This window comes from Eimeria tenella, genomic scaffold (genome assembly GCF_000499545.2).
Source record: "Eimeria tenella Houghton genomic scaffold, Eth_scaff116, whole genome shotgun sequence".
NCBI lineage: Eukaryota > Apicomplexa > Conoidasida > Eucoccidiorida > Eimeriidae > Eimeria > Eimeria tenella.
The window spans coordinates 21,330-43,296 of NW_013541480.1; the positions used below are offsets into that span (position 1 = coordinate 21,330).

General features: G+C 52.2%; 4 protein-coding genes across 4 annotated transcripts; 1 reads left to right on the plus strand and 3 right to left on the minus strand.

Moving 5' to 3' along the window:
* Positions 1–565: 565 nt before the first annotated feature.
* Positions 566–1,354, minus strand: ETH_00001535 (uncharacterized protein; the record flags this gene model as incomplete). The annotated part of the gene is made up of 2 exons (XM_013372982.1): positions 566–1,122; positions 1,294–1,354. 2 exons carry the CDS (start codon positions 1,352–1,354, stop codon positions 566–568), a joined length of 618 nt encoding a protein of 205 aa, XP_013228436.1.
* A 1,487-nt stretch (positions 1,355–2,841) lies between these two features.
* ETH_00001540 (uncharacterized protein) lies at positions 2,842–8,944 on the plus strand (the record flags this gene model as incomplete). Its single annotated transcript, XM_013372983.1, has 9 exons — positions 2,842–5,590; positions 5,757–5,896; positions 6,073–6,270; positions 6,383–6,568; positions 6,723–6,826; positions 6,984–7,245; positions 7,371–8,000; positions 8,122–8,658; positions 8,834–8,944. 9 exons carry the CDS (start codon positions 2,842–2,844, stop codon positions 8,942–8,944), a joined length of 4,917 nt encoding a protein of 1,638 aa, XP_013228437.1.
* Positions 8,945–9,653: 709 nt separating this feature from the next.
* On the minus strand, positions 9,654–13,041 carry ETH_00001545 (GDP-mannose 4,6 dehydratase, putative; the record flags this gene model as incomplete). The annotated part of the gene is made up of 12 exons (XM_013372984.1): positions 9,654–9,779; positions 9,966–10,125; positions 10,279–10,342; positions 10,469–10,598; positions 10,847–11,004; positions 11,129–11,217; positions 11,465–11,580; positions 11,694–11,791; positions 11,931–12,031; positions 12,233–12,389; positions 12,830–12,920; positions 13,018–13,041. The coding sequence occupies 12 exons, from the start codon at positions 13,039–13,041 to the stop codon at positions 9,654–9,656; spliced, it is 1,314 nt and encodes a 437-aa protein (XP_013228438.1).
* A 1,715-nt stretch (positions 13,042–14,756) lies between these two features.
* Positions 14,757–15,818, minus strand: ETH_00001550 (uncharacterized protein; the record flags this gene model as incomplete). Its single annotated transcript, XM_013372985.1, has 1 exon — positions 14,757–15,818. One exon carries the CDS (start codon positions 15,816–15,818, stop codon positions 14,757–14,759), a length of 1,062 nt encoding a protein of 353 aa, XP_013228439.1.
* Positions 15,819–21,967: the final 6,149 nt, after the last annotated feature.

Genomic DNA, 21,967 nt, shown 5'->3' on the forward strand with positions numbered 1-21,967 from the left:
GCTCAGAGGCCTCGTGCCACTAAGGCCTTTTGGCTGCTTCCGCAGCGCAGCGGAATTGCACTGAGAGTCTATGGCGCCCCAGGAGACTGAGACCCAGAGGGAAAAGAGCCCGTAGCAGAGAAAGAGGGAGGGGGTCTAGACACAATAGGAGGCTTGCTGCAGCAGCTGCCTGCTGCGCTGCAGCAGCGCAGCAGGCAAGTAGTGCAGAGGGGACGGCCACAGGCTGAGACAAGAGGGCAGATGTGCCTGAAGAGAAGCCCGGGGCGGCGCCAATGGCCCGGCATATTAGCAGGCAGCAGCAAGAAGGCTTTGCTGCGAACAAACAAAATTCAAAAAGAAAAATGCATTTTCTGAGACAAACTGGCTGTTGCTTGGGCCTCCGAGCCGCGCTGATAGCCTTGGTCTGCTGCTGGCTGCGCGCCCGCAGCCACCTCGGAAGTAGAGGCAGCAAATGCTGCAGTCTGGTTGGCAGAACTGCTGCAGCTTGCCCTATTTTCCGGCGGCAGCAAAAGCGGCAGCTGCAGCAGCAGTAGAGGCGCGCTGAAGGCGCTGTGATGGGGCAGCCCTAGCTTGCTGCTGCGTTGCTCTGCTGCACGGGCACATCTATGAGCAACAGAAAATTAGCTCCCGCTGCACCCGAATTTGCGTTTGCGTCGCCCGCTGTAGCAGCAGCTGCGTCAGCAGAAGCAGTAAGAGACCCAGTTTCTTCGTCGAGCTCTATGTCTGCCAGGAGTTCTGTTGCAAAGGTCGGACTGAAACTGTCGAGGGCCCCCTTGCTGGCCACCTCTCCTTCCTCCTGTCTCAGGCAGCTGCGCTGCGAAGCAGCTTGCTGAGAGGGGATCTGCAGCTGGTGCATCTCACGGGGAGACGGCGGCAGGGGAGAGTAGAAGCCTTCGAGTTGCTGCAGCGGCTGCTGCTGCGGCTGCAGCTGCTGTCCGTGCACGTGGTGCAGCAGGTCTTGGTCATAAAGGGGCAGCGGGCAGTTCACTAGGGAAACAGCAAACGAAGGCACAGCCTCTCCATAGCCCAATGCCCCCTGCTGCTGCGTGGCGTCGGGGGTCCTCCGGCTGCTGTCGTAGCAGCAGCTGCCCGCGTCCGGAGAGGTTGCTGCTTCCCGTGGCTCTGCAGCGACAGCAGAGCACTAGGACAGGTACAAACTAAACCCAACTAACCAAACTGGGGAATGTGCTACAATACACTAAACACTTCAAACTCTGCCGCTTTCTTCACTTTCTAGGCTTGGGCTGCGAGCATGCTATGCTTCAAGCCCTCAGCGTGAGTGGGGAACAGAACTGAGAAGCCTCCTGCCTCTGCACGGGTAGTCGTGCACAGCGAGAAACTCCGGCCAAGGCATCTTTAGCTTTGTTTCATTGGTTCAATCGTTGGTGAGTCTGGAGAGGCTGTTGCTGCAACGCTGGCGCCTCTGTGCAGCCATCTTTGCCTCCTTGTTACCGGAGCAAGAATGCTCCGTAAAATTATGTTCTACTATAAATCATAAGGGGCTGTACAAAGTACTTATTAGTAGGCTCTGTTGGGCCCTGTCTACAAAAGAAAAGCCATAAACCTAAGTCGAGGGGGAGCTAAGGCGCAGCAGCTCTTCGCGGGCGCCGCCTATGCAGCAATAGATACAGGAGCCTCTCCCCCTCTGGCTGCTACTGGAGTTTCTTAAAATCAGCTACGGTCTCTGTCTCTCCGCCGCCTGCTATAGTTTAAAACAAAGCTGCGTCGGCCCTTGCCCCCTGCATGGGCGTATAGCCTATTGCCTGGTGCGCGTGACAACTACGGGAGGGAGTGTTGCGTATTACCTGCTGCGCGTGACAGCTGGGGGGAGGTAGTGTCTGCTGCAGCAGCAACAGCTGCCTCCGCTCCTGGCTGCTGATGTCCAACAGCAGCAGCGGGAGGCCCGGCAGAGCGCCGTTTGCAGCAACAGCGGCGCAGCCGCCGGGGCACGCGCTGTAGGGGCCCCATTGCCGAATGTGTAGGTGTGCACACACTTTAAGGTTTCTCTGGCGCGCACTGTCACCTTCTTTGCTGCAGACAGCAGGTGCAGGCGGCAGACATGTAATGTGTTGCTTCCTAAGAAAGGGGCCTGGCGGAGAGCTGTATTTGCTGGCCTGCTCTCTCCTCCTTGGGCTCAGGGAAGTCCGAAGTACGCAAATTGTATTTCTTCAAGAGCTGAATTCGATTGTTGCTAAGTAGGCGGACAGGAACAACTAATGGAAACAGCGAAAATGAGACTCCCAGGGACTGGCTGTCCACTGCAGCCCCGAACTGCACAGCACCACCACCACTCGTCTGGGGCTGGTCGTTGTGTTACAGAACAAACCGAGGAGTAAAACGGCAGCAAAAAGCCCTAAATGCATTTATTTTTTGTCAAACCGCCACGCTGCAAAGACGCCTGAGGCTCCAGGGGGCCACCGCAGCCTGCACAGGGCAGCAGCACGTCTGCTGCCTCATGGCCTGTTGCTAGAGCCAGCCACAGATCCTACTAGCTTCCTTTTTACTTTGTTAATAGTGCAACCAGTTGCTCAGTTATTAAGTGTTTCTGCGTCTGGAGCTGTTAACCCAGGTACAGCTCGCGCAGCTGCTGCCACAATTTCTGCCGCTGCTGCCGTTCTTGATATTGCTACTGCTGCTGCCACTGCTGTCGTTGGAGCTCCCTCACAAGGCTTCCTATGGGAGGCTCATGATTTGTTCGGAGACTTGCTAATAGCAGGCCACTGCTGCTGCTGCTGCTTGCAAGACACAGCTTCTAAATTGAAACGGGAGTGCGCGGCAGCAGGCGAGGCAGCAGCGGCAGCTGTGTCTGCTGCTGCTGCTGCTGCCGCCGCTGCTGACAAAATGGGGCCCTCTAGTAGAGCCCTGTGGGAGAGTGGGCCCGACTCACCCCTATCTGAAGAAGGCACGAGCGGTTTCGGCAACCCGGCTCTCCGAAGCAGCGGAGGGAGCCAAGCCTGCAACAAGGGAAAGGCCCGCAGCAGCAGCAGCAGCAGCAGAAGGAACAGCCAGGGCAGCAGCAGGAGGAACAGCCACAGCAGCAAGGAGGATGGCAATTTAGACCACCGGTTGTTTGAGAGACAGCCGAGGGTCCTTCTGCCCTCAGGGCTGGAGGAAGAAGAGCGCACAGCAACTGTAGATGCATCAGCTGCAACTGAAGCAGCAGCAGCAACAGCAGCAGCAGCAGATGTAGACCAGATTTCTGAGTTTTTCCCTTCTTTCCCCCCAGATATATGTCTCCCTTCCCCCGCTGCTCGGGCGCCCCTCGAAGGCCCTTCTTTAGAGACGGCTGCTTCGAGTGTACGTACACTGGAGAGGTCTGCTGCAGCACAAGAAGGCAGCACAACAGCAGCAGAAGTGGAGGCCTTCGCAGCGACGGCCTGGGGATGTAAGCTGAAGGCCACAGCTTCCCATGTTGCTGGAGCTGGCCTCACTCGCAGAGGCAGCAGCAACAACAGCCACCTGCCGCAGCAGCAGCAGCTCCTCCTTTCTGAGCAGCAGCAGCAAGAAGAGCTGGACTCGAGCAACAGCCAGCCCGACTCGGAGTTTACGCAGCTGCATGATGTCTACGCCCTGCAAATTGAGCTTCGCCAGCAGCAGCAGCTGCTGCAGCAGGAGCAGCAGCAGCGAGATCAGGAACTGAGTGCGTTGCGTTCGGAGAAAGAGGAGCTCCTCAGGTGCATGCAGCAGTGCGAGAGCAACTTTGCGGCAAAGCAGCAACAGCAGCAACAGCAGCTGCTGCTGCTGCAGCAACAGCTTGCCGAGGCGGAGCGGCAGCTTGCTGAGGCTCAACAGCAGCAACAGCAGAAGCTCCACGCCCAGTCAGTGCTGCAGGATGCTGTGAACAAGGCGGAATCTGCACAGGCCGAGCTACAGCAGCAACTGCAGCAGCAGAGTAAGCAGCAGCAGCTCCTCGAGGAAGAGGAAGAGAAGCGGAAGCAGCAGCAAACGGAAATGCAGCAGAAACATGAAAAGCAGCATGCAGAGCTGTTGCAGCAGCTGGATACACTTAAGAAACACGCTGCAGCCCAACAGCAGCAAGCAGAACAAATGCAGGCAGAGATGCAGCAGCAGTTGACCTTAAAGCAACGTCAGGTTGAAGAGCAAGAGCAGCATTTGGAGGAGCTGCAACGGCAGCTGCAGCAGCACCAGCAGCAGATAGAGCAGCAGCATCAGCTAGTTGAGGCGCAAAATTCCCTAATAGAAGATCAGCGGGAGCAAATAAGCGCACAGCAGCAGCAGTTAGATGAGCTGCAACAGTTGGTAGAGACGCAAGATAGCTACGCTGCTCAGGTTCGCGATCTGAAGCAGCAGCTCGAGCGCGAGAGGCAGCAGCAACAGCAGCAGCAGCAACAGCAGCAGCAGCAACAGCAACAGTCCCATGCGAGCCGTATGGAAGCCGAACTGCGCGCCCGTCTTCTACAGCAGAAGGAGCGCCTGCTGGATCAAGAGCAGCAGCAACAGCTGCTCCTGCAGCAGTCTCTCCTCGCCAAAGAGCGTGAGCTACAGAAGAGGGAGGAAGAGCTTAACAAGCAGCAGCAAAGCCAACAGAGCGCGCAGCTGCAGCAGCAGCTTGAAAGAGCTTCCAGTGGCGAAAAGGACATAGCGGAACTGGTAGATGATGAGGGGCTTTATCATAGAGAAGCTTCGCTGCAGGAAAGAGAGAAAAGCGCGCAGCAGCTGCTCCAGGAACAGCAACTGCAACAGCAGAAACTTGAGCAGCAGCGACTAGAACAGCAGCAGAAGGAGCAGCAGTTGCGGCAGCAACAGGAGGACCTCCAGTTGCACCAGGAAAAACTTAATAAACAGCGGGATCAGCTGCGGAAGCAGCAGGAAGAGCAGCAAAAGAAGGAAAAGCAGCTACAGGCCGCCCAGCAGCAGCTGCAGCACCAGCACCAGCAGCACGAAAAGGACATACTGGCACTAGAGCGGAGGCTTGAGAGTCTACTGCAGGAACAACGGGAGCGTGAAGATCTGCAGCAACAACGGAAGCAGCTGAAACAAGATCAGCAGCTGCTGCAGCAACAGCAAGAGCAGCTGCAACAACTCGATGCAGAACTCACGGAACAGCAGGAGTTACTGTCAAAAGAACGCACGCAACTGCAGGCCGTTGCAGAGCAGCAGCAGGCTCACTTCCGGATGCTGCAGCAACAGCTGCAGCAGCAGCAGGAGCAGCAAGCGCTGTTGCAAGAGCAGCAACAGCTGCAGCAGGAACAGCAGCAAGTGCTAATGCAGCGAGAACGTAAATTGTTACTTCACAGAGAGCTAAGGATGGCTGCGAGGTTGCAGCAGAAGCACCGAACAGACAGACGTGACAGCAGCCATAGCAGCTGCAGCAGCCGTAGTAGCCGTAGCAGTAGCAGAGACACAGCAAAGGGGAGTGCGATCCGTGGAACTCCTGGGCCCCTTCAACAGAGGCTTCAAAATTACCAAGTGCAGCAACAGCAACTTGTGCAGCAGATGCAGCAGCAGCAGCAGCTCCTGGAACAGCAGGAAGACGTGCTCCAGCATCAGCAGCAGCAGCTGCTAGAGCTCCGAAGCGAGAAGGCAAGGCTGCAAGAGGAGCTGCAAAACCGGGCAGGCAGCCAAACAGGTACAAGAGAGCGTTGCTGTTGCTGCACTGTCTTATTTGTTGCTGATGCAGCAAAACTTCTGCAGCCTCAGATGTGCGTGCTTCGTCGTTGCTATTGCCGCACTGTCTTATTTGTTGCTGATGCAGCAACACTTCTGCAGCCTCAGATGTGCGTGTTTCGTCGCAGGCCTAGCGCAGCACCAGCAGCCAGAGGGCCGCAGCACTGACCAGGAGTTACTGCAGCAAGTATCGGCCATGCAGCGGGAGTTGGACAACCTTGAGAAGATCCAGCGCAGTTACGAAGCGGAAAACGTGCAGCTGACGCAGGCAAGGACCTCTACAGAGATGAGCACGCAGTACTGCAGCAGCAGCTCTGTGTGCAACACCACCAATCGTAGCACCTCCCGCTGCTGCCGCAGCAGCTCGTCGCATAGGTCTTGTTTTTCCGTAAATCCTTTTGCTTTCGAGGTATGCTTCTGTGCACTCTTTGTTGTCTAATACAGCGGCTGAAAGAGCAGCAGGAAGAGCACCAACAGCAACAACATCGGGAACAACAGCAGCAGCAGCAAGTGCAGCAGCAACTGCAGCGTCTTGAATTCCTCCTTTCGTCAAAACAGGATGAGCTGCAGCAGCTGCAGCAGATCCACAGGCAGCAGCGGCTGAAGTTGGAGGCAGCAGAGCACGACAACGCATTGCTTCACGTGAGCATGACATTTTTGTTCCTCTCTAAAAGCTGCTTCTGTCTCTCAGTCGTCCCCCGAAAGTTCTGCCCTGCCACTGACACGTCGTTTCTGTTGTTGCTCTTCATTTCAGGAAGAGCTGGAGATGCGCTCCCGGCTCGCATCGGCGGCCCTTGCAGAGGCAGAGCAGCAGCTGCGGCAGCAGCAACAACGGGGCGCGCATGAAGGCGGTGCAGATCAGGACGCTCAGCAGCAGCAGCAAAATACTGTTGCAGTGGCGAAGGAGCTGAAGGATTTGCACGAGCTGGTCATTTGTGCTGTGAGGGCCTTAGTCGGACACATGAAGAGCAATTCTAGACAGTTCTAGTCACACTTGATTCTTCCTGACACCAGGAGCTGCTGCAGATTCAAGCATTCTCGCTTGCACGGTGGGTGCAGCATTTGTCTGCTTTTTTTCTCGGTTTGTGTGCCAGGAAGCAAAGGCTGCGGGGGAGCGCATTCAGCTGGAAGAGGAGCTCAAGCGGCAGCGGGATCATTTTGAAAAGTTAATTGCTGCCAAAGACACAGAATTCCAGAAGTATGAATTGAGCTTAGGGTTAAGGGTCTGCGGGGCTGCTTGCTGCTGTTCTCGTGAATTGTAAATATCAGTGGTCCCGTGCGTGTCAGCCTGCTGCTTCTGCTACTGCGTCCTTGTCTTTCTAGTGGAGCCTTCTTCGTTTACTGCTGCTCTTCAGGCTCCTACGGTCTATGGGAAGGGCTCGCGGCGAAACTGAATGCAACGAGGGGGATATGAGCACCACCAGCAGCAGTTCTTCTGTACTGCAGCGGCGTGACAGCCCTCTACAGACACGCGAAAGCCTACTTCCAGCAGCGGCTGAAACGACAGCAACAGCTGTTGAAGAGAAGGAGTCAGAAGAGAAAAACGATAGGGAAGAACTACTGCAGAGGCTCAAGCAGCTAACCTGTGCCACAGCAGCAAAGGAGCGCCTGTTGCAGGTATGTGGCAGTGTCATGCAGCTGCACTTGTGCATGCAACAAGTGCCAAGCAGCACCTGCTGCGCAGCAGCGGCTGCGTAGCTGCACTATATATGGCCGTGGGTGCGGTCTGTGTTGCTGTACAGAGTCGCATTAAGTCACTGGAGCAGCAAGTAGTTTCGCAGCGGGCTTACTACCAAGCGAGACTCAAGCCTGTGACCAGCAGCGCGCCTTCCGGCAAATGTATATCTGCAGCGAACAGAAGTAGCGGGAACAACCCTGACAGCAGTAATACCTCTAGCAGCAGCAGCAGCAAGAGCAGTAACACCAGCAGCGATAGGGCAGTGATATCGGCTCGTGGTCCCTTGTTCCCGCTGCTGCATCAGGAGAACTGCGCCTTGGGGACTCTTTTTGCTTTTTGGCAGCTGTGTGAGCTGACATATTCTGATTCCCTGTTGAGTATACACCAGCAGCAGATACAACAGAAGCAGGAGCAGCAGCAGGAGCAGCAGCTTAGAGCCCTCGTCTCTCTCGTTTTTCCTTCTGCTTTTCACGGTCTCCAAAGAGTGGGTTTTAAAGACTTCGAAGCAGCACTTCAGCGCGTAGGGTGCCACGTCCGTCGCTCGGACTCAATCAGCGCATGGCTGCTACTGTCCGGTGCACAGCAGCAGCAGCGTCACCTGCAGCAGCAGGGGAACGCACTGGTGGAGCAACAGAGAGAGGCCGCAGCAGCTGGCGCCTTTATTGATGGAGCCACTCTTCTGCTGAGAGCAAAGGTATCCTCTGCACACTTAAAACTCGCGAAAAGTCACAGGAGCAGCAGCAGCAGCAGCAGCGGCAGCAGCAACAACAATCAAACGAGTGGTACCTTAATGCATGCTTTTTGTGCGCCTGCAGCAAACCGACCCGACGTTTCTATTTTTTCACTATGCAACATTGCTCAAACGCCTGCAGCACCAGCAAGACAAGAAGAGACGCCTTAAGGAAACGGCGCAGCTTCTGAAACAGCAGCTTCTGCAAGCGCAACAACAGCTGAAGCAGCTACAACAGCAAGCCAACCAGCAGCAGCAGACTCTTCTTCCACAAAGCCGCCATGCGCTGCAGCAAGCGCAGCTGCAGCAGAGGCAGGCTGATTCCGCCGCCACTGCTGCTGCAGTCGCTGCCCCACCACTCCCCCAGCAGCCTTGGCTGGAGGAGGCCATTGTGCCCACTAATGCTGTGAAGCTTTTAGAGCATCAGCAGCTGAGAGCGCCTCCTGCGTGGTCGCCGAGGCCTGAAATGTACATACAGCTGCTACAGCAGGCTAATGCCGCGCTGCAGCAGCAGCAGCAGCTTCTGCAGGAGAACTGCACACTAAGGCAGCAGCTTGCATCGTGCAGCACCAGCGTGGTAGCAGTACCGAGGGGGGGCCACCAGCAAGATGTGCAGGAAGCGGTGAGCAGAAAGGCTGCAGCGCGATTTCCACCATTAGTGCAGGCAACGAAACCGCAAGTGTATGTGTTATTTTCTGTGCTCCGCTAGCGACTTGAGTTTGTCGAGAACGACAATAATCTCCTACTTTCGTTTTGACTGTGGTCCGTGGTTGCTACTACTGCGTTGTTTTGTGCAGCAACAGCGAGTTGTGGCACTACAGCAGCTGCTGGCCGATCTTCTGCAGCGCCTTAAACAGAAGCAGAAGACTCAGCAGTTACAAGGAGTCACTGCAGCGCAGCCGCTGTAGTAGTACTCAACTGCTGTGGCTCTAAATTGGAACTCCTACAGCAGCAGCTGCCGCAGCTGCAGAATTAACTTCCTGCAGTAGCGGCATGCCGGGGCACTGCTGCTCTTATTCCTTTTTTTGCCTAGGGCGACTCAAGTATGAGCAGGGGTTTTACGTGCAGACGCGAAATAGTGTATATTTGCACCTGATCATGGGAAAGCTAGTAGTCTTAGCAACAGCAGCAGCGGCTGCTGATGTTGCCAAAGGTAGCTATTATTGGTTACGTGGTTACATGGTGGCTGCTGCTCTGTGCTTGTTTGCGGTAGCTATTATTGGTTACGTGGTTACATGGTGGCTGCTGCTCTGTGCTTGTTTACTGTGGTACGTATACTCGGGGTGTAAGACAGGTCGGCACGCATCATTGTAAAAATGCTTGATGGGGTTCACGTTGACAATGTGGTGAGCACAAATATCTAAAACCTGTGAGGAGCAGAGAGAAGCGGCTGTCTTTGGGCCGCCGAGGTGGTACGGCAGTTGCTGCTGCCACACCTTATCTTGACAGGACACAAAAGACTAGAATATTGTGCGAAATCCGAGGTGGACACTCTTTTGTGTTGTTTGTTGCTCTAGACTGAGTTCATGATAACGGGTGCACTGTCCGGACTGCCTATTGTAATTATGCTGTGCTGCGTAAGCCGTATCGAGTGCAACGGCCACAGAAGCACAGCAGCTACTTTAGCAGCAAGTCAGCAGGATCTTTCATATGCTTCGAAATGCGTTTGTTGCACTCCGCTGGAGTTGGAGGGCTTAAGCCCGCTAGGCGCATATCGCTCTGCAGCATCTCATAGACCAAGGCCTGAGGCACAGCACCACAGCAACAGCGAAGGAGGCAACGGCCGATCATTTAGAGAAGAAAACAAAATCGGTGGCCACGGAAACAACAACATAAATGTTCCGTTGCCGGAGCTATAGTTGAGACTGCTGCTTCCGCTGCGGCTGCCTGTCCCACTGCTTTGCGTGCTGCAGCTGATTGGGCACTTACTGAGAAAGTTGTATCGGGCTGCCACTTTAGTTCTTTACGAATTCTTGATGCGTCTCCTTTCAAAGCATTAACTTCTGTGGGACGAAAATGTGCAGAGGCCACGCGCACAAGTATTCGGCCCCCGCATGTGCCTACCTCCTCTAGGCCTTTACCCTTCCACCTACAGGGACAAACACAGACAGAAACAATTTCACTGACCTGTAGTTCATGAAAAGCAAGAAAACTGACAAGCACAAGCAACTGAGAAGCTCAACTGTGCTGAAGAGAGAGCTTGCTTTGTGCAGGCAACGTATGGCATTATCAGCAGGCTCACTCAATGGGAAGATCCGCAATGGCGAAGGCCAGTTGGCAGAATTCGCGGACTGAATGTTGCTTTCCTGTGCAAAGTACATGGCAGCACTTGCAAACACCTGCGATGCCCAAGCACTTCAAGTCCCCGCCAAAAGTAGGCTTTTCAGAATTTTTCTTTCACTTGCTAAAAAGTCGAATGGAGAGCTACTTGCCTGTAGCAACGACGTAATCTTTGGGGGTCGGTTGCTGCAACATCATCCACATGCTCTTCACGTAGTCGCGCGAATGACCCCAGTCTCTCCGAGCTTCTAAGTTACCCAGTTCAAGACAGTCTATCTCTCCCTGCAGGCAAGACCCAAAATGCGGTGAACAGAAATGTTTACGACCATGTTATTGCAAGTAAGAGACCTAGGCGCACTGAAGGCTGGCAAAATTCAAAAGACACAATAAGCCCATAACAATGTTTTTTCACGTCCTGGGGTTCCCCAATACGTGAAAAAATAGTGTTAAGGGAGAGTGGCGCTTGGGAAAAGGATAACCTCTCTAGCTCCTTCCCAGGGCGCAACAGTCCTATGTCGCAGAGAGCTTACTTTCAAGATGCTAGCTATGCCCATTGTGATCTTCCTTGAAACAAAAGTTGTTCCTCTTCGGGGACTCTCGTGGTTAAAAAGAATGCCACTAACACAGAACATTCCGTAAGCCGACCGGTACGTTTGCACTGTGAAGTGCCCGTAGAGCTTAGAGACACCTGTGGAGAACAACGAAGAAAGATGCCCACACTGGCTTTGTCAAGGGTGAATTTCGCTATACACATAGCTTGTAGGGCAAAGGGCGGGCTTGTCAGCGCCCCGTTCTTAAGAACATCGGCATACCGTAAGGCGAACAAGGCTTGAATGGGGTATCTTCGTTCTGTAGATCCCAGTCACTTGACCCAAACATTTCGGAAGATGACGCCTGAAACCTGTCCCACGTACACGCGCGCAATACTGTCACTAACGCGTCTGTTACCCCCAGATCGTCAGCTACAGACGCGTGTGGCTTGAAAAGAGCCCTGTGGCGAATGGACACTAGGTGCTCAGATTTGTATAGGCATGCAACAAAAGGGCCAGTAGCCAGTGGTTCTGCAGAATTCGGACACCGCACGTTGCTTCTTCGGGAGTGTGCATCGAAACAAACACTAAGCTCGCTGAGAGTAAGTTTACGCTCACACTCGCGTCCTTTGTGCGAGGCCAGCAGCCCGAATGGCGTCCAGCAAGCGCAGAACACCAACTGCCGTAGCGTCGGTGGTGTGTATAGGCATTTCAAATGAGACCTTGACGTGGCTCTGCACAACACGCAGCGTAGATCCATCTGCATCTCTTTAGCAACACTGCATCGTAAGACCAAAATGACAATACAAACTGGAGTAATAGCACGGATCTCCTGCAAACGACAAACCTGAGCGGCTAGATTGTACACCTCATGAGGACGAACACGAGAGATTATGTCAAACAGGGATGACGAATCCACCATGTCGCCAAAGTGCAGGTGAATTCCTGAGGAAATGGGTCGCGCATATATGGGCGGGTGAATAGGTTGGCAAAAGCCTGAGTGAAGCTGGAAGCTCATGTAGAGGGCCGCCTCTTCGGGAGGCAAACTCTCGCGCAGCGATTGCGGCGAATGGCTGACTCGTACTTTGTGATACTGGAAGTAGCCTCTCAGTGTTCACAGTGCTGCTGCGACGAATGATGCCGTGGACTTCATATCCCTTCTGCAGCAACAGCTCGCTGAGGTAGCTGCAAGACAACCACCAGCAATCGCAAAGGAATGAGTCACAGAATCAGTGGCCGCCCAGAAGCGGTCCACGCACAGGATGTGGTGCAGCCCGCGAAAAGGTTTAGCCTTAGCACGTTATTGGAATTTACAGTGATCTGTCAACAAGTCCAGCGCACAGTTTCCTTGGAACTGACATCAGCTTTGGCAGCACCTGAACTCACGAGCCATCCTGTCCCGTAATCCCCGTAATAAGAGCTCTGCGAGGTTCCGGCATGGTCAGAAGAATATGGCGTGAACGTTTGTCTAAGATATTGTTCCAAGGCTCTACCAACTCGTGGTGGGTGCTCTGCCCGAGAGAGCTAACTGCTCCCTTGGCTTCTGCTGGCCCAGATGCACATGAGGGCCCCCCTATACGGCTCGGTGGCGACCTTACAATGTAGAGTTGAGCAAACACCAGAAACCAAGTTAGGGAGTTGAAGGAAGGCAGTAAACACTATGTGAGTACCGCAGCTGTTTCGCTCACTGCAAGCTCGTGCATGAGGGGGGTGACTTATAGCTTGCAGGGCAGGAAAAAGTCCCCTGGGGCTTTGCTGTCACTAAAAAGATAAAATACAATGAAGAGCTTGAAGAAAAACTAATACATTCTGATCACGTGGAAATTTGCGGCCCGCCTCAGCCGCCGACGGCCCGGCTCATATCGAGACTCGAGACTCGAAGGACCTTGCTGCGAAATGGTCCCTGGTGAGCAACGTCGGTATGACAGACAGATCTGCTCAACACGTGAATCCAGCTTTTAGGTCACAATGATTTCCAGTCACCTGCAGAGTCTGTTTTCCACTTAATGGGCTGTTCAACTAGCAAGCAGGGCTGACGGTGCTGTTCTAAACGGCGCGTCAACGCTGCGCTGGGCTAAGAGCGAAACGCAGCAACAAGATTCTTAAGAGATGCTGCTTCTTTTCATTTGCAGTCAGCTGTAGAATGAGCTGTCAGTTTGCATGCTGGGTACCTTACGTCCCCGGTTCACCTGCATCTGGTGAAAATTTATGTTTTATTAAAGGGGGGAAGTGCCTGCTCAAGGTAGCCCATTAAGGAATATATGAACGCGATATTCAGCCTTATCTAAGTTTTATGTGACCTCTTCAGCAGAACGTGCTCTCAGAGAGTGTGCAAGCATTACAAGTGCGCCTAACTATTCGGATACTCAAAGTGTGTACTTTGTGGCCAGTTAGCATGATATCTCCGCTTGACGCAGCTTTGAAGATTCACTAGAACTAAATGCGGCTGCACAGCTCATCTGCCTGAGGGTTTCACATTTCATTATTTGGGGACTGTATGCCTGGCATATCTTGAGCCCTGTAGTGGGCATAATAATTTTTATGAGGTGGCGCTGGCTAATCTTGTCAGATGTTGAAATGTAGGCAGCTCCAATCCTATCTTTACTGGACTCCATTCCCAGTGAAATCCATGGCAGAGCATAAATGATTTTGGACACTTCAAGAGGCCGGCCTCATATCTAAGGTTTAAGGTCTTGTGGGACTGGATTCAAGCACATGGCACGTCTGTTAAACTACAAGCGTTACAGATAGTTTCCTGATGTGGCTCTGACACCCCTCAGTTTACGGTAAGTGTCTATATTTCTTGTCGGGCACTCCTCAGGTGCTTCGAAGTAGAATTGGGTAGTCGCCACGTTTGAGAAGCTTGATACAGCTTACACATGTGTATGCATGCTATTACGTTTGGGCATGCTGTCCTGTAGATGCCTAGGAAGTACTACGTTAGATTGTGATGATACATACTTGCGATATACTTGGATTGTCTGCATAGAATTCCTTCGTACGCTGCACCTACTAAAGGATTTGTATCTACCAGGATTCTGCGCACGCTCTACTGAGCTCGGTACAAAACGCACACAAATTATATTTCACATATGTTTGATTTTCGGCATTTTTGGTGGCGAAGGTAATCAACTAAGGGGGAGACATAGCATGACATGCCAGTACACCCTGCTCATATTGCTGGCAAACTGAAAATTCAAGCACGAACAAATATGCATTGTCGTTTCAGTATACACATCTTGACCAGGCATATCGAGCATACTAATATGGTACTACACAACAGTAATTAAAACAGATTTCGCCATGCCACGGATTCTTCACAAATAGACAAAGAAGCCAGGCAGCAGAGACAAAAACTGCGTTGTCGCTTTTGCAAGACTGGTGAAGTCCAGACTCCTTTTAGAAGTAATGCAGCGCACTGTGGTATATTTCGGCACCGTATTCCCGTCATGTTTCAATTCCATATCTACTTCTATTCTCAAACCACGTGTGAAAAAGCCTGCGGGCAGAAATTTGGGTTCCACCGCTTGCCACAAAACGTCCCTTTACTGCGCTGTCGGAGAGGCGAGGGTATTTCGTCCAACGATATTCGCTGCACCGAGCTCAGTTGCAGGATCAAATGAGGGACTGCTCTGTATTCCCTGTAACACCCAGTTCTATTCTCCAAGGTCCTCTGCTGCAGTTTCTGGTATTTTCGGAGCTCCTTAGCGACTGCTACCTCCTTATCAGCAGCACCCGTTTCCCGAGTCTCAGCGCCGTCAACAGAACTTTGCACACTTTCCTAGTTTCCACAAGACGCCACTGGATCCCCCACTTCCGTTGCTAGTTATGTTGGCTGTTTGAAAAGCTGTGATAAAGCGAATTAAGGTTGTGCGGCGCTTGCCTCCGAAGCCTTGGCAACAGCAAGTTTTTACCGAGTAGCGGGGTTCTCTTCTTGTGCTTCTGGGGTTCCCGTTGGTGCTTCTTCCCCTGTCGCCTCTTCCTTAAGCACATTTGCAGCATTAGCTTGCCCAGCTGTGTTTTTCTCACCTGGGGCCGTGGATTCTGCATTGACAGTCTCATCAGCCGGTGCAGCAGTTTGAGACTTGTCCACGGTTCCTCGGACTTCAGATTCGCGTGCTGCAGTGTCACTGCCTGCCTGTTGCAGCTGGTTCTGCTGCTGCTGGTAAGCCACGATGTCATATATGCTCTTAACGAGGGTGGTGCCTCCTGTGGCAAAAAGCCCGAGGTGCGTCTTGGATATGTATTCTCCGAGGACCTTGAAGAGTTCACCCACATTCAGAGATGAGAGATCGACACCCGCCCCAGACATGGTGACCAGCAGGGCAAGCGCACCAAAGAACAGTGTTAGACGGCCCTTCAAGGTTGGGGCTTTGTTGCCTGTTTGCCCATTCTGGTTGGCCCTGAGGCTGCGGGCCAGCTCAATGAGACCTGCGAGGATGCACCCAAAGGCCATCTTTGAGGCCGATTTAACCCCTAGTTTATCCATTAGTTCTACGGACTGTTGTAGAGTGGTTTCGAACGAGGTTTGCGCAGTTCGCATCACTTTGCTTTTTTTGTTCCCTGCCAGAGATAGGCTAACGCCCGTAACGAGGAGAACCACGCCAAGAAGCACCAGCATGCGGCCTTTACATGCACCAGAGCCTAGCAAGGGGCTGATATCAGCATCGAGTTTTTTCTGTACATCGTGTGGTGTGCTTTGCTGTTCCGTTTGCACAGGCTGTAAGGCGGCCTCTACTTCTGTTACTTCTGTTCCATCAGCTGCGACCGCACGCGTGCCATCACCAAGCACCTGCGGTGGAGCCGAATGAGTCTCTTCAGCTGAGGCTTTGATCACGGGCTTGCCAGTTTGGGGTTTGGAGTCCGTTTCTTCAACCAGTAGAGGACTGAGGTCCTCTGTTGCCGGTGTCGCCACCGTGTAGGCGGCGCTCCCTACTAGAAGCAGAGCTAGGAGGCTCTTTCTGATCTGCATTTTTTACTTTCAAAATGTCAGCCCGAAACAAATTAATTCAGGCTTGGAAACTAGCAAATATGCAATGCTTCAATGACAGTGCAGCGGTCGGCGCCAGCTCTGGTCAGGGGACCGGCGACGTCTGTCGCTTAAAAAAAAGTGAAAGAGACGGAAACTTCGGCAGCTGGCGGGGCACAAAGCTCTGTCTGACTTTTAACAAATATTCAAACCTAAAAATTAATAAAATTTTGCTGCTTCAAGAAGGGAAAGGGAGGAGAGAACCCCCTATTCTGGCGGTCGGCGGGCGGGAGCGTGATTCGGACCGCTGGCGCCGGCGTGCATTCTGCGCTGCCCCCTAAAATCTGAAGACTCCACAACTGCGCTGTTATGCAGGCGGGCGGTTTTTGCATTTTCGGGGCCCCATTTCATTGCGTCAGAGGAAGTAGGCCCTTTCCTATTGCCTGTATAAGTTCGTTGCCGTATGTCTCCGCGCCTAACCGCCGGAGTAAGCAGTTCTGATGGTCCATTCACTCTTACCGAATAAATGCTGCTGTAGTTTGAAAGAATTATAAGCAAAATATATCAATAAATTTTCGTGAAAGTGCAGCGATCCACAAGGTGTGCCTGGATCGTTGATTCGATGCACAAAATAGCACTGGAAATGTTGCATGAGCAACTTACTAGGGGAAAAAACTGGCACACTGTAGCTCCACCATAGAGCTATCGTTTGCGTGTTGATTGAATAATCTTTAATAGATGAAGTGGCTCCGCGCTGTGATGTAGTAATGTACATTGCCCTAGACACCCCCAAATGCAGCACAGGTAGGGCCTACTAAAAAGATTGACCGAGTTCACTGAGGAAACGGACAGACCGCAGCCATTAGTAAGGGCATCCTCTGACCCCAAAACGCATCGTTTCACCCTGTTCCTTCGGGCATCCTTGTGAGCGGACTTCGCCTTCTGAATTGATGTACGCACGTTTCGTCGAGGGAATGAACACTGCTCGCAGTCAGATCGGGACGTTCAGGGCTGGGAACTGAGCTTGCAGCTCCAGCGTACGCCCCAGTTTCTCCCACTTTATATCCGTTTGCATGCAAAGAGCACCGCTACGTGCGCCAATAAGTTAATGTCTTCGATTTTAACGGTTTGCTCCTGAAAGGAACTCCGCCACCTTTAGACCGTCAGACTACAGCCGATGAATATTTTCATAAAAATTTAGTATCAAATTCTCCCCAAACACTTCCTGCCCAGTGACACAAATAGGCAATGAACTGTGTAGAACAAAGAATGACAGCTACACCCTGCGAGCTCTGCAGCCGATCCCTGGTCTTCAGAATGGCAGCAAACTCGTACACTGCGACGAATCACCCTATGCCAAAGAGACAGTCGTCGTGAAGAACGACCAATTCTAATATGGCCCCTTAAGTTCCCCCAGCTTTTCTATTATTTCTAGACGAAATGCTAGGTCTATGTAGCCGTTTGTAGAGGCCTTTTGCAATGTAGCAGTGTGTATATTAGCCCTCAGTTGTTTCTTAACTGGGTACTCAACTAGGCCTGTTTCACCGCAACTCAAGTATGCTCGACTACTATATGATCTGCCTCACGCCTCATAGTTAGGCCGAGCCGTTTATCGTGGATCCGATCAAACAATGGCAATGCGAAACTTTCACCTTCTAAAGCGAACGCACCATAAGAGAACAGTAGGTCTAAACGTCTCGAAACTCGTTAAACAGCGGTTCATCAGCAGTTTTGTACCCTTTCACAGTCCACTTACTAGAAGACATGGCTAGAATCAAGTGACAAGGAGATTGCATCGTATACGCGCCACAATTAGAACCCTAGTTGGAGCGAGGTGCCTGTATGAGAAGATATAAGATATCAACACCCCTATTGTGCAAAGTGCTCCGTGCGGCTTAGGTAAGCAAAAAGCGAATGACGGAATCGTAGGAGCTTCACTATGCGAGAAGACACAGGAAGTCCTGGCTCGCACCCCGAAGACCCAGCTGGTCTTCAAGGCGAGGTGGCTCCAAGGGCACAGTCGAACAGCGGAAAAGGCAGCGGTAAAGTAACGATAGTAAAATATCTAGAGAAGCCCATCCGAATGCTCCAACTGTAAGGACAGAAGATTGGTGCCCCAGGAGGCGAGAGGACCAACGGACTCGGGGAGATGTTCCAGCCACCTGGTAAAATGCGGTACTATACAAAAGAGCTCCTCGATCATGATAGAACCTGTGCGGAGTCATGTGAAAGGTAAAGACCTCCACCAAGTGCCAATGGTGAAAGTGGATTCAAGCCCCTGAAGTAGCGAGGCTGGACGTTGGTACAGCTAGACGCAGCAGGCGCTAGATGCACGCTAAAAAAACTGGTGAGAACATCCGCGGCAGGAGACAGCGCCGCAGAGTCCCCCCTTGACTGGCCACCAAAATTGGATACTTCGGAATAAAGAGGATGAGCAGCTTTGGGGTGCAAAAGGGCCTCTCCAGGAAGCGCCAGAGTAGCGCGACCAAGCGTTAGACCCAACCAGCACGCCCAATTAGCAGAGAACGCTGGGGCGAAGGCGAACTGCTAGATACCGTAGAGCTAGGAGTCATCCCGCGCGAAAGCAGCGGTTGCCTGCAATAGTGGCGACTCGAGATGCTGAATGTAGAGCAGGCCAGTGCGGGGACGCGCCGCGGGGACGGGCCTGCTGTGTAGAGTGTGCAGAGCAACAAATACCTTCAGTTGAGGACCCTAGGTCACACCTCTGAAGCTGTCTCGGATACTGGAGCATCCCATAGCTCCATAGCCTCACTGGCTGTAAATTGGGAACGGCATATGTTAAGGAGGCTCTCTTATGAATGTGCGTTGAGCGCGTGAGACGGACAAGAAGTTGCGCATTGATTATGCAGTGACAAAATCAGTGATGTGCTGCGATTGTGGGCAATTTTCCCGCGAGGTTCTGACAGGACGTCTTCTTTATGGTGCCTGTTGAGCGTTCGACTGGGCACAGCAAGACACGGTATCCAAGCATTTGCTGCTAGACATTCTGAGAATCTACAAAAGTGGCATATCTTGCGACTTTTTCCTATAACAAGCTGAAGAAACGCATAAAGAAAACGACCGGCAGGAAGCCGCGCGACCCAAGACACCTGTGGAGCTGGCCTGGGAGATGCTGGCGAGACGTGTCTCAGAAGTGACCATAGAGGAGCCGGCGACACTCCGTCGGTCGTCGAGACATGAGATTTGAAGTGCAGCACAATAATTACGAGGAAACATCTTTTTATATATTTTGTGCGCGCTTTAAAGAAGAGGCGCGCCGCGTCAAGATGGCCGCAAATTGGACCTGGTCCTTCCAGCTCTCGCACGACTCCATAGCAGTAAGCTAGCTACAATAGCACGAATTCCACAATTTTTAGTACCAGAACCATTTTTCCGGCACCAGAATGCTAAGATGAGTTTGGTTTGCGTCTGCACTATGACTCTAGGGACTCTGGCCCACTACTGGGGCGTACCCGCCGGTGGGTGCTTCCACAGGCTAACTCTATCCAGCTTTTAAATTAGGGACCCAGTTTTAGGGAATAAGCATTGAAAAGTAGGGCGGATTACCCATTAATGTTTGCGCTCGTCAGTATGCTCTTTCATTTGGTGGTCAAGAGGCTTACAAAGCCGCTGATCGATTCCTAGCTTTCCCTCAAGAGCATCGGGAAATCCATGATAAATCCTTTGAATTACATTGAAAGTTATGTCGAAAACTGAAAGTTGGGTCCCAGCTCTGCGCTGGAGGGGTAGCGATTGCGCTTTGGGCCGCAGTGCCTCAAGCACCCGTAAGCCATTGTAGGTCAGCAGACCGACGCAGAGCAGTGCATCTCTTAGCAGACTGGAAACAAACCCATATTTAAGTTATTCGATGCTAAGCTGAGTATTTGCAACGAAAAGGAGGAAGTTACGCCCTTTTCGGCCAGCAGCAGTACGACAAACCAGGAAAGAAACCCTGTAGACGGGGAGCCGGGAAATCTCGAACTTTGAGGAAAGTGGATGTTCTAATGTGGCTGAAAATCAAGTATTTGAGAGCTTTTTTAATCCTTATCGGGGCCAAGTCCCCCTCGCGTGATGAAATATGGTCGGTAGGTCGGAAAACCCTACCGCGCTGCCTGGGTAGGCCAACAAGGTGAGGCTAGCTAGTTTACCCAAGGTATCATCATATAGGAGTGTGTGGACTACTATATAACACACAAAGAAATAATAAAAATTCTATGAAGGGCTACGGCCCTATAGACCCGCCTTTCGCGCAAGGCAGCGGCATGGGGCCCCCTGGAGACCAACGGCGCACTGTGGAAAAACTAGAAGGAACTAGTAATGCGTCAGTTCCGTGAACCTATGCTTGTTCCACAAAACTTTGGAGAAGTTGTTGTATAAAGTTTTTTTATGCGCTTGAAGGGGCACGAGGTGCGGACCGCTGCAGGAGTTAGTATTGCACACAGGTAGGAACAGCGGTTGCGGTTATTTTGCGCTTTGATAAGTCAGAGCTCAGCATGATTAAAACCTGCGTAGCAGGATTTTGCAGCTCATAAAAATGTAAAGACGGTTTAAGTTGACGGGTAGGGGATGTGCGGAGACGCTGATTTCTCTCAGGGCGTACAGTACCACCTCAATGGGGTCACCACTCGTCCCTCTAGTAGTCACAGCATGATTTACTCACAATCTAGCGGCCAGCGCCTTTGAGTAAGCATCTTGCATTTTTCGTTTGTTTATATCGCGCTGAATATCGCAGTCTGTGGCGACTTGTAGCCCCCGTAGGTTTTAGATTTGTACCAGAGAAACCCGCCATAATCTTTCCCCTGTGCAGTTGCGTAGTACGTAGTTGTCTCTAGGAACCCACAGAGCCTTTACCCAGACCCTGGAACCACACGAAATAGGAATGACGACTGTAGGTTGAATATGGCACACAGTAACACTGAGACATAATAAACTGGTGGGAGGGGATTCAAACTTGTAAAACGAGTCACATGGCAAACCATCATGTTAGATCACGAAGCAAGAAGGCGTACCTCGCACCTATGCTGAAAGATGAGCATTTTAGCCTCTGCTGTGCTGCGAATGCACAAAATACCCAACGCATCTTGCTGGCTGGCTGCACTCTGAAGCTTCGACGTAAGCGGGCAGACTATGCACATGATTGTTCTTTGACCGCAAAGTGCTGCACCTCAGACTAGAGAGGGCAACAAACTCCCGCTGTGTTGCATTTGGCCGGCATGAGAAGGAGTCTAGAACCATTACTAATCAAAGTTCAACAAATCGAAGCCCATAGTACTGCCTCAAATGTGTTCGACCGTAACGCACCAACCCACAGAGGCCCAAAACTGCAAGAGACAGCTAACAGCAACAGGGCAAGCACTCGCCGAATTGCCAGTGGAGCAGGACTTAGTGTGACAACCACAAACGCCCAGGAGGCGCGGCCCTGAAAATTTGTAAACAAGCTGCAAACTCCAGATCTAGCACTCCCGTTTGTGGCTAGGTAGCAAACTCCACATCTTGCACTTCCCTGTGCTACTTCTGCACGTTCGGCAAGACCTATCGCAGCTACTTCAAGTCCCTTTCCGCGCTCTGTTCTGCGAGCCCAAGACGTCAGCAAGGCAAGAGACGACGACCTCATGCTGTAATACGCGAGACTTCAGTACGAGGTGACAGGCGTGCTTCATTGCTAGCGGGCGCTTGTGCACACCATTATGGCGCCCTGCCGTCTACAGTGCACATGGAAGTCTATGAGCCTCCAGTCTGAATCTACAAACTGTAGGTAGGCCTCGAATACTTGTATCAATGTTGCGCTTCCGAAATTTCGCTTTAGGAGCCCGCGCTGTGGGCACCGCTTCTGATTTGTTTCAAGACCCTACCTTAACTTTAATGAGGCGCGGAAATAATTCCAGGGTAAAGACAACTTCATCTCATACCAAGAACACCTACCTCGCGGCAGCTTTAGTAGCAAGGCAGCTCACGCTGGCCACAACATGAACATGGTATGGGATAGGAAGCCGTGACATGCTTCAGATCGAGACACGAAACACACTAACATCCAGAGTCCACGAACCAAAACAGCAACTCCCTCGCACCCTCGCACTTACAGCACATAGACAGCTACAACTGCTGTGTGCTCTTTCTTGAAAGGCCAGAAGCTACTTGCAACTAGCCAATGC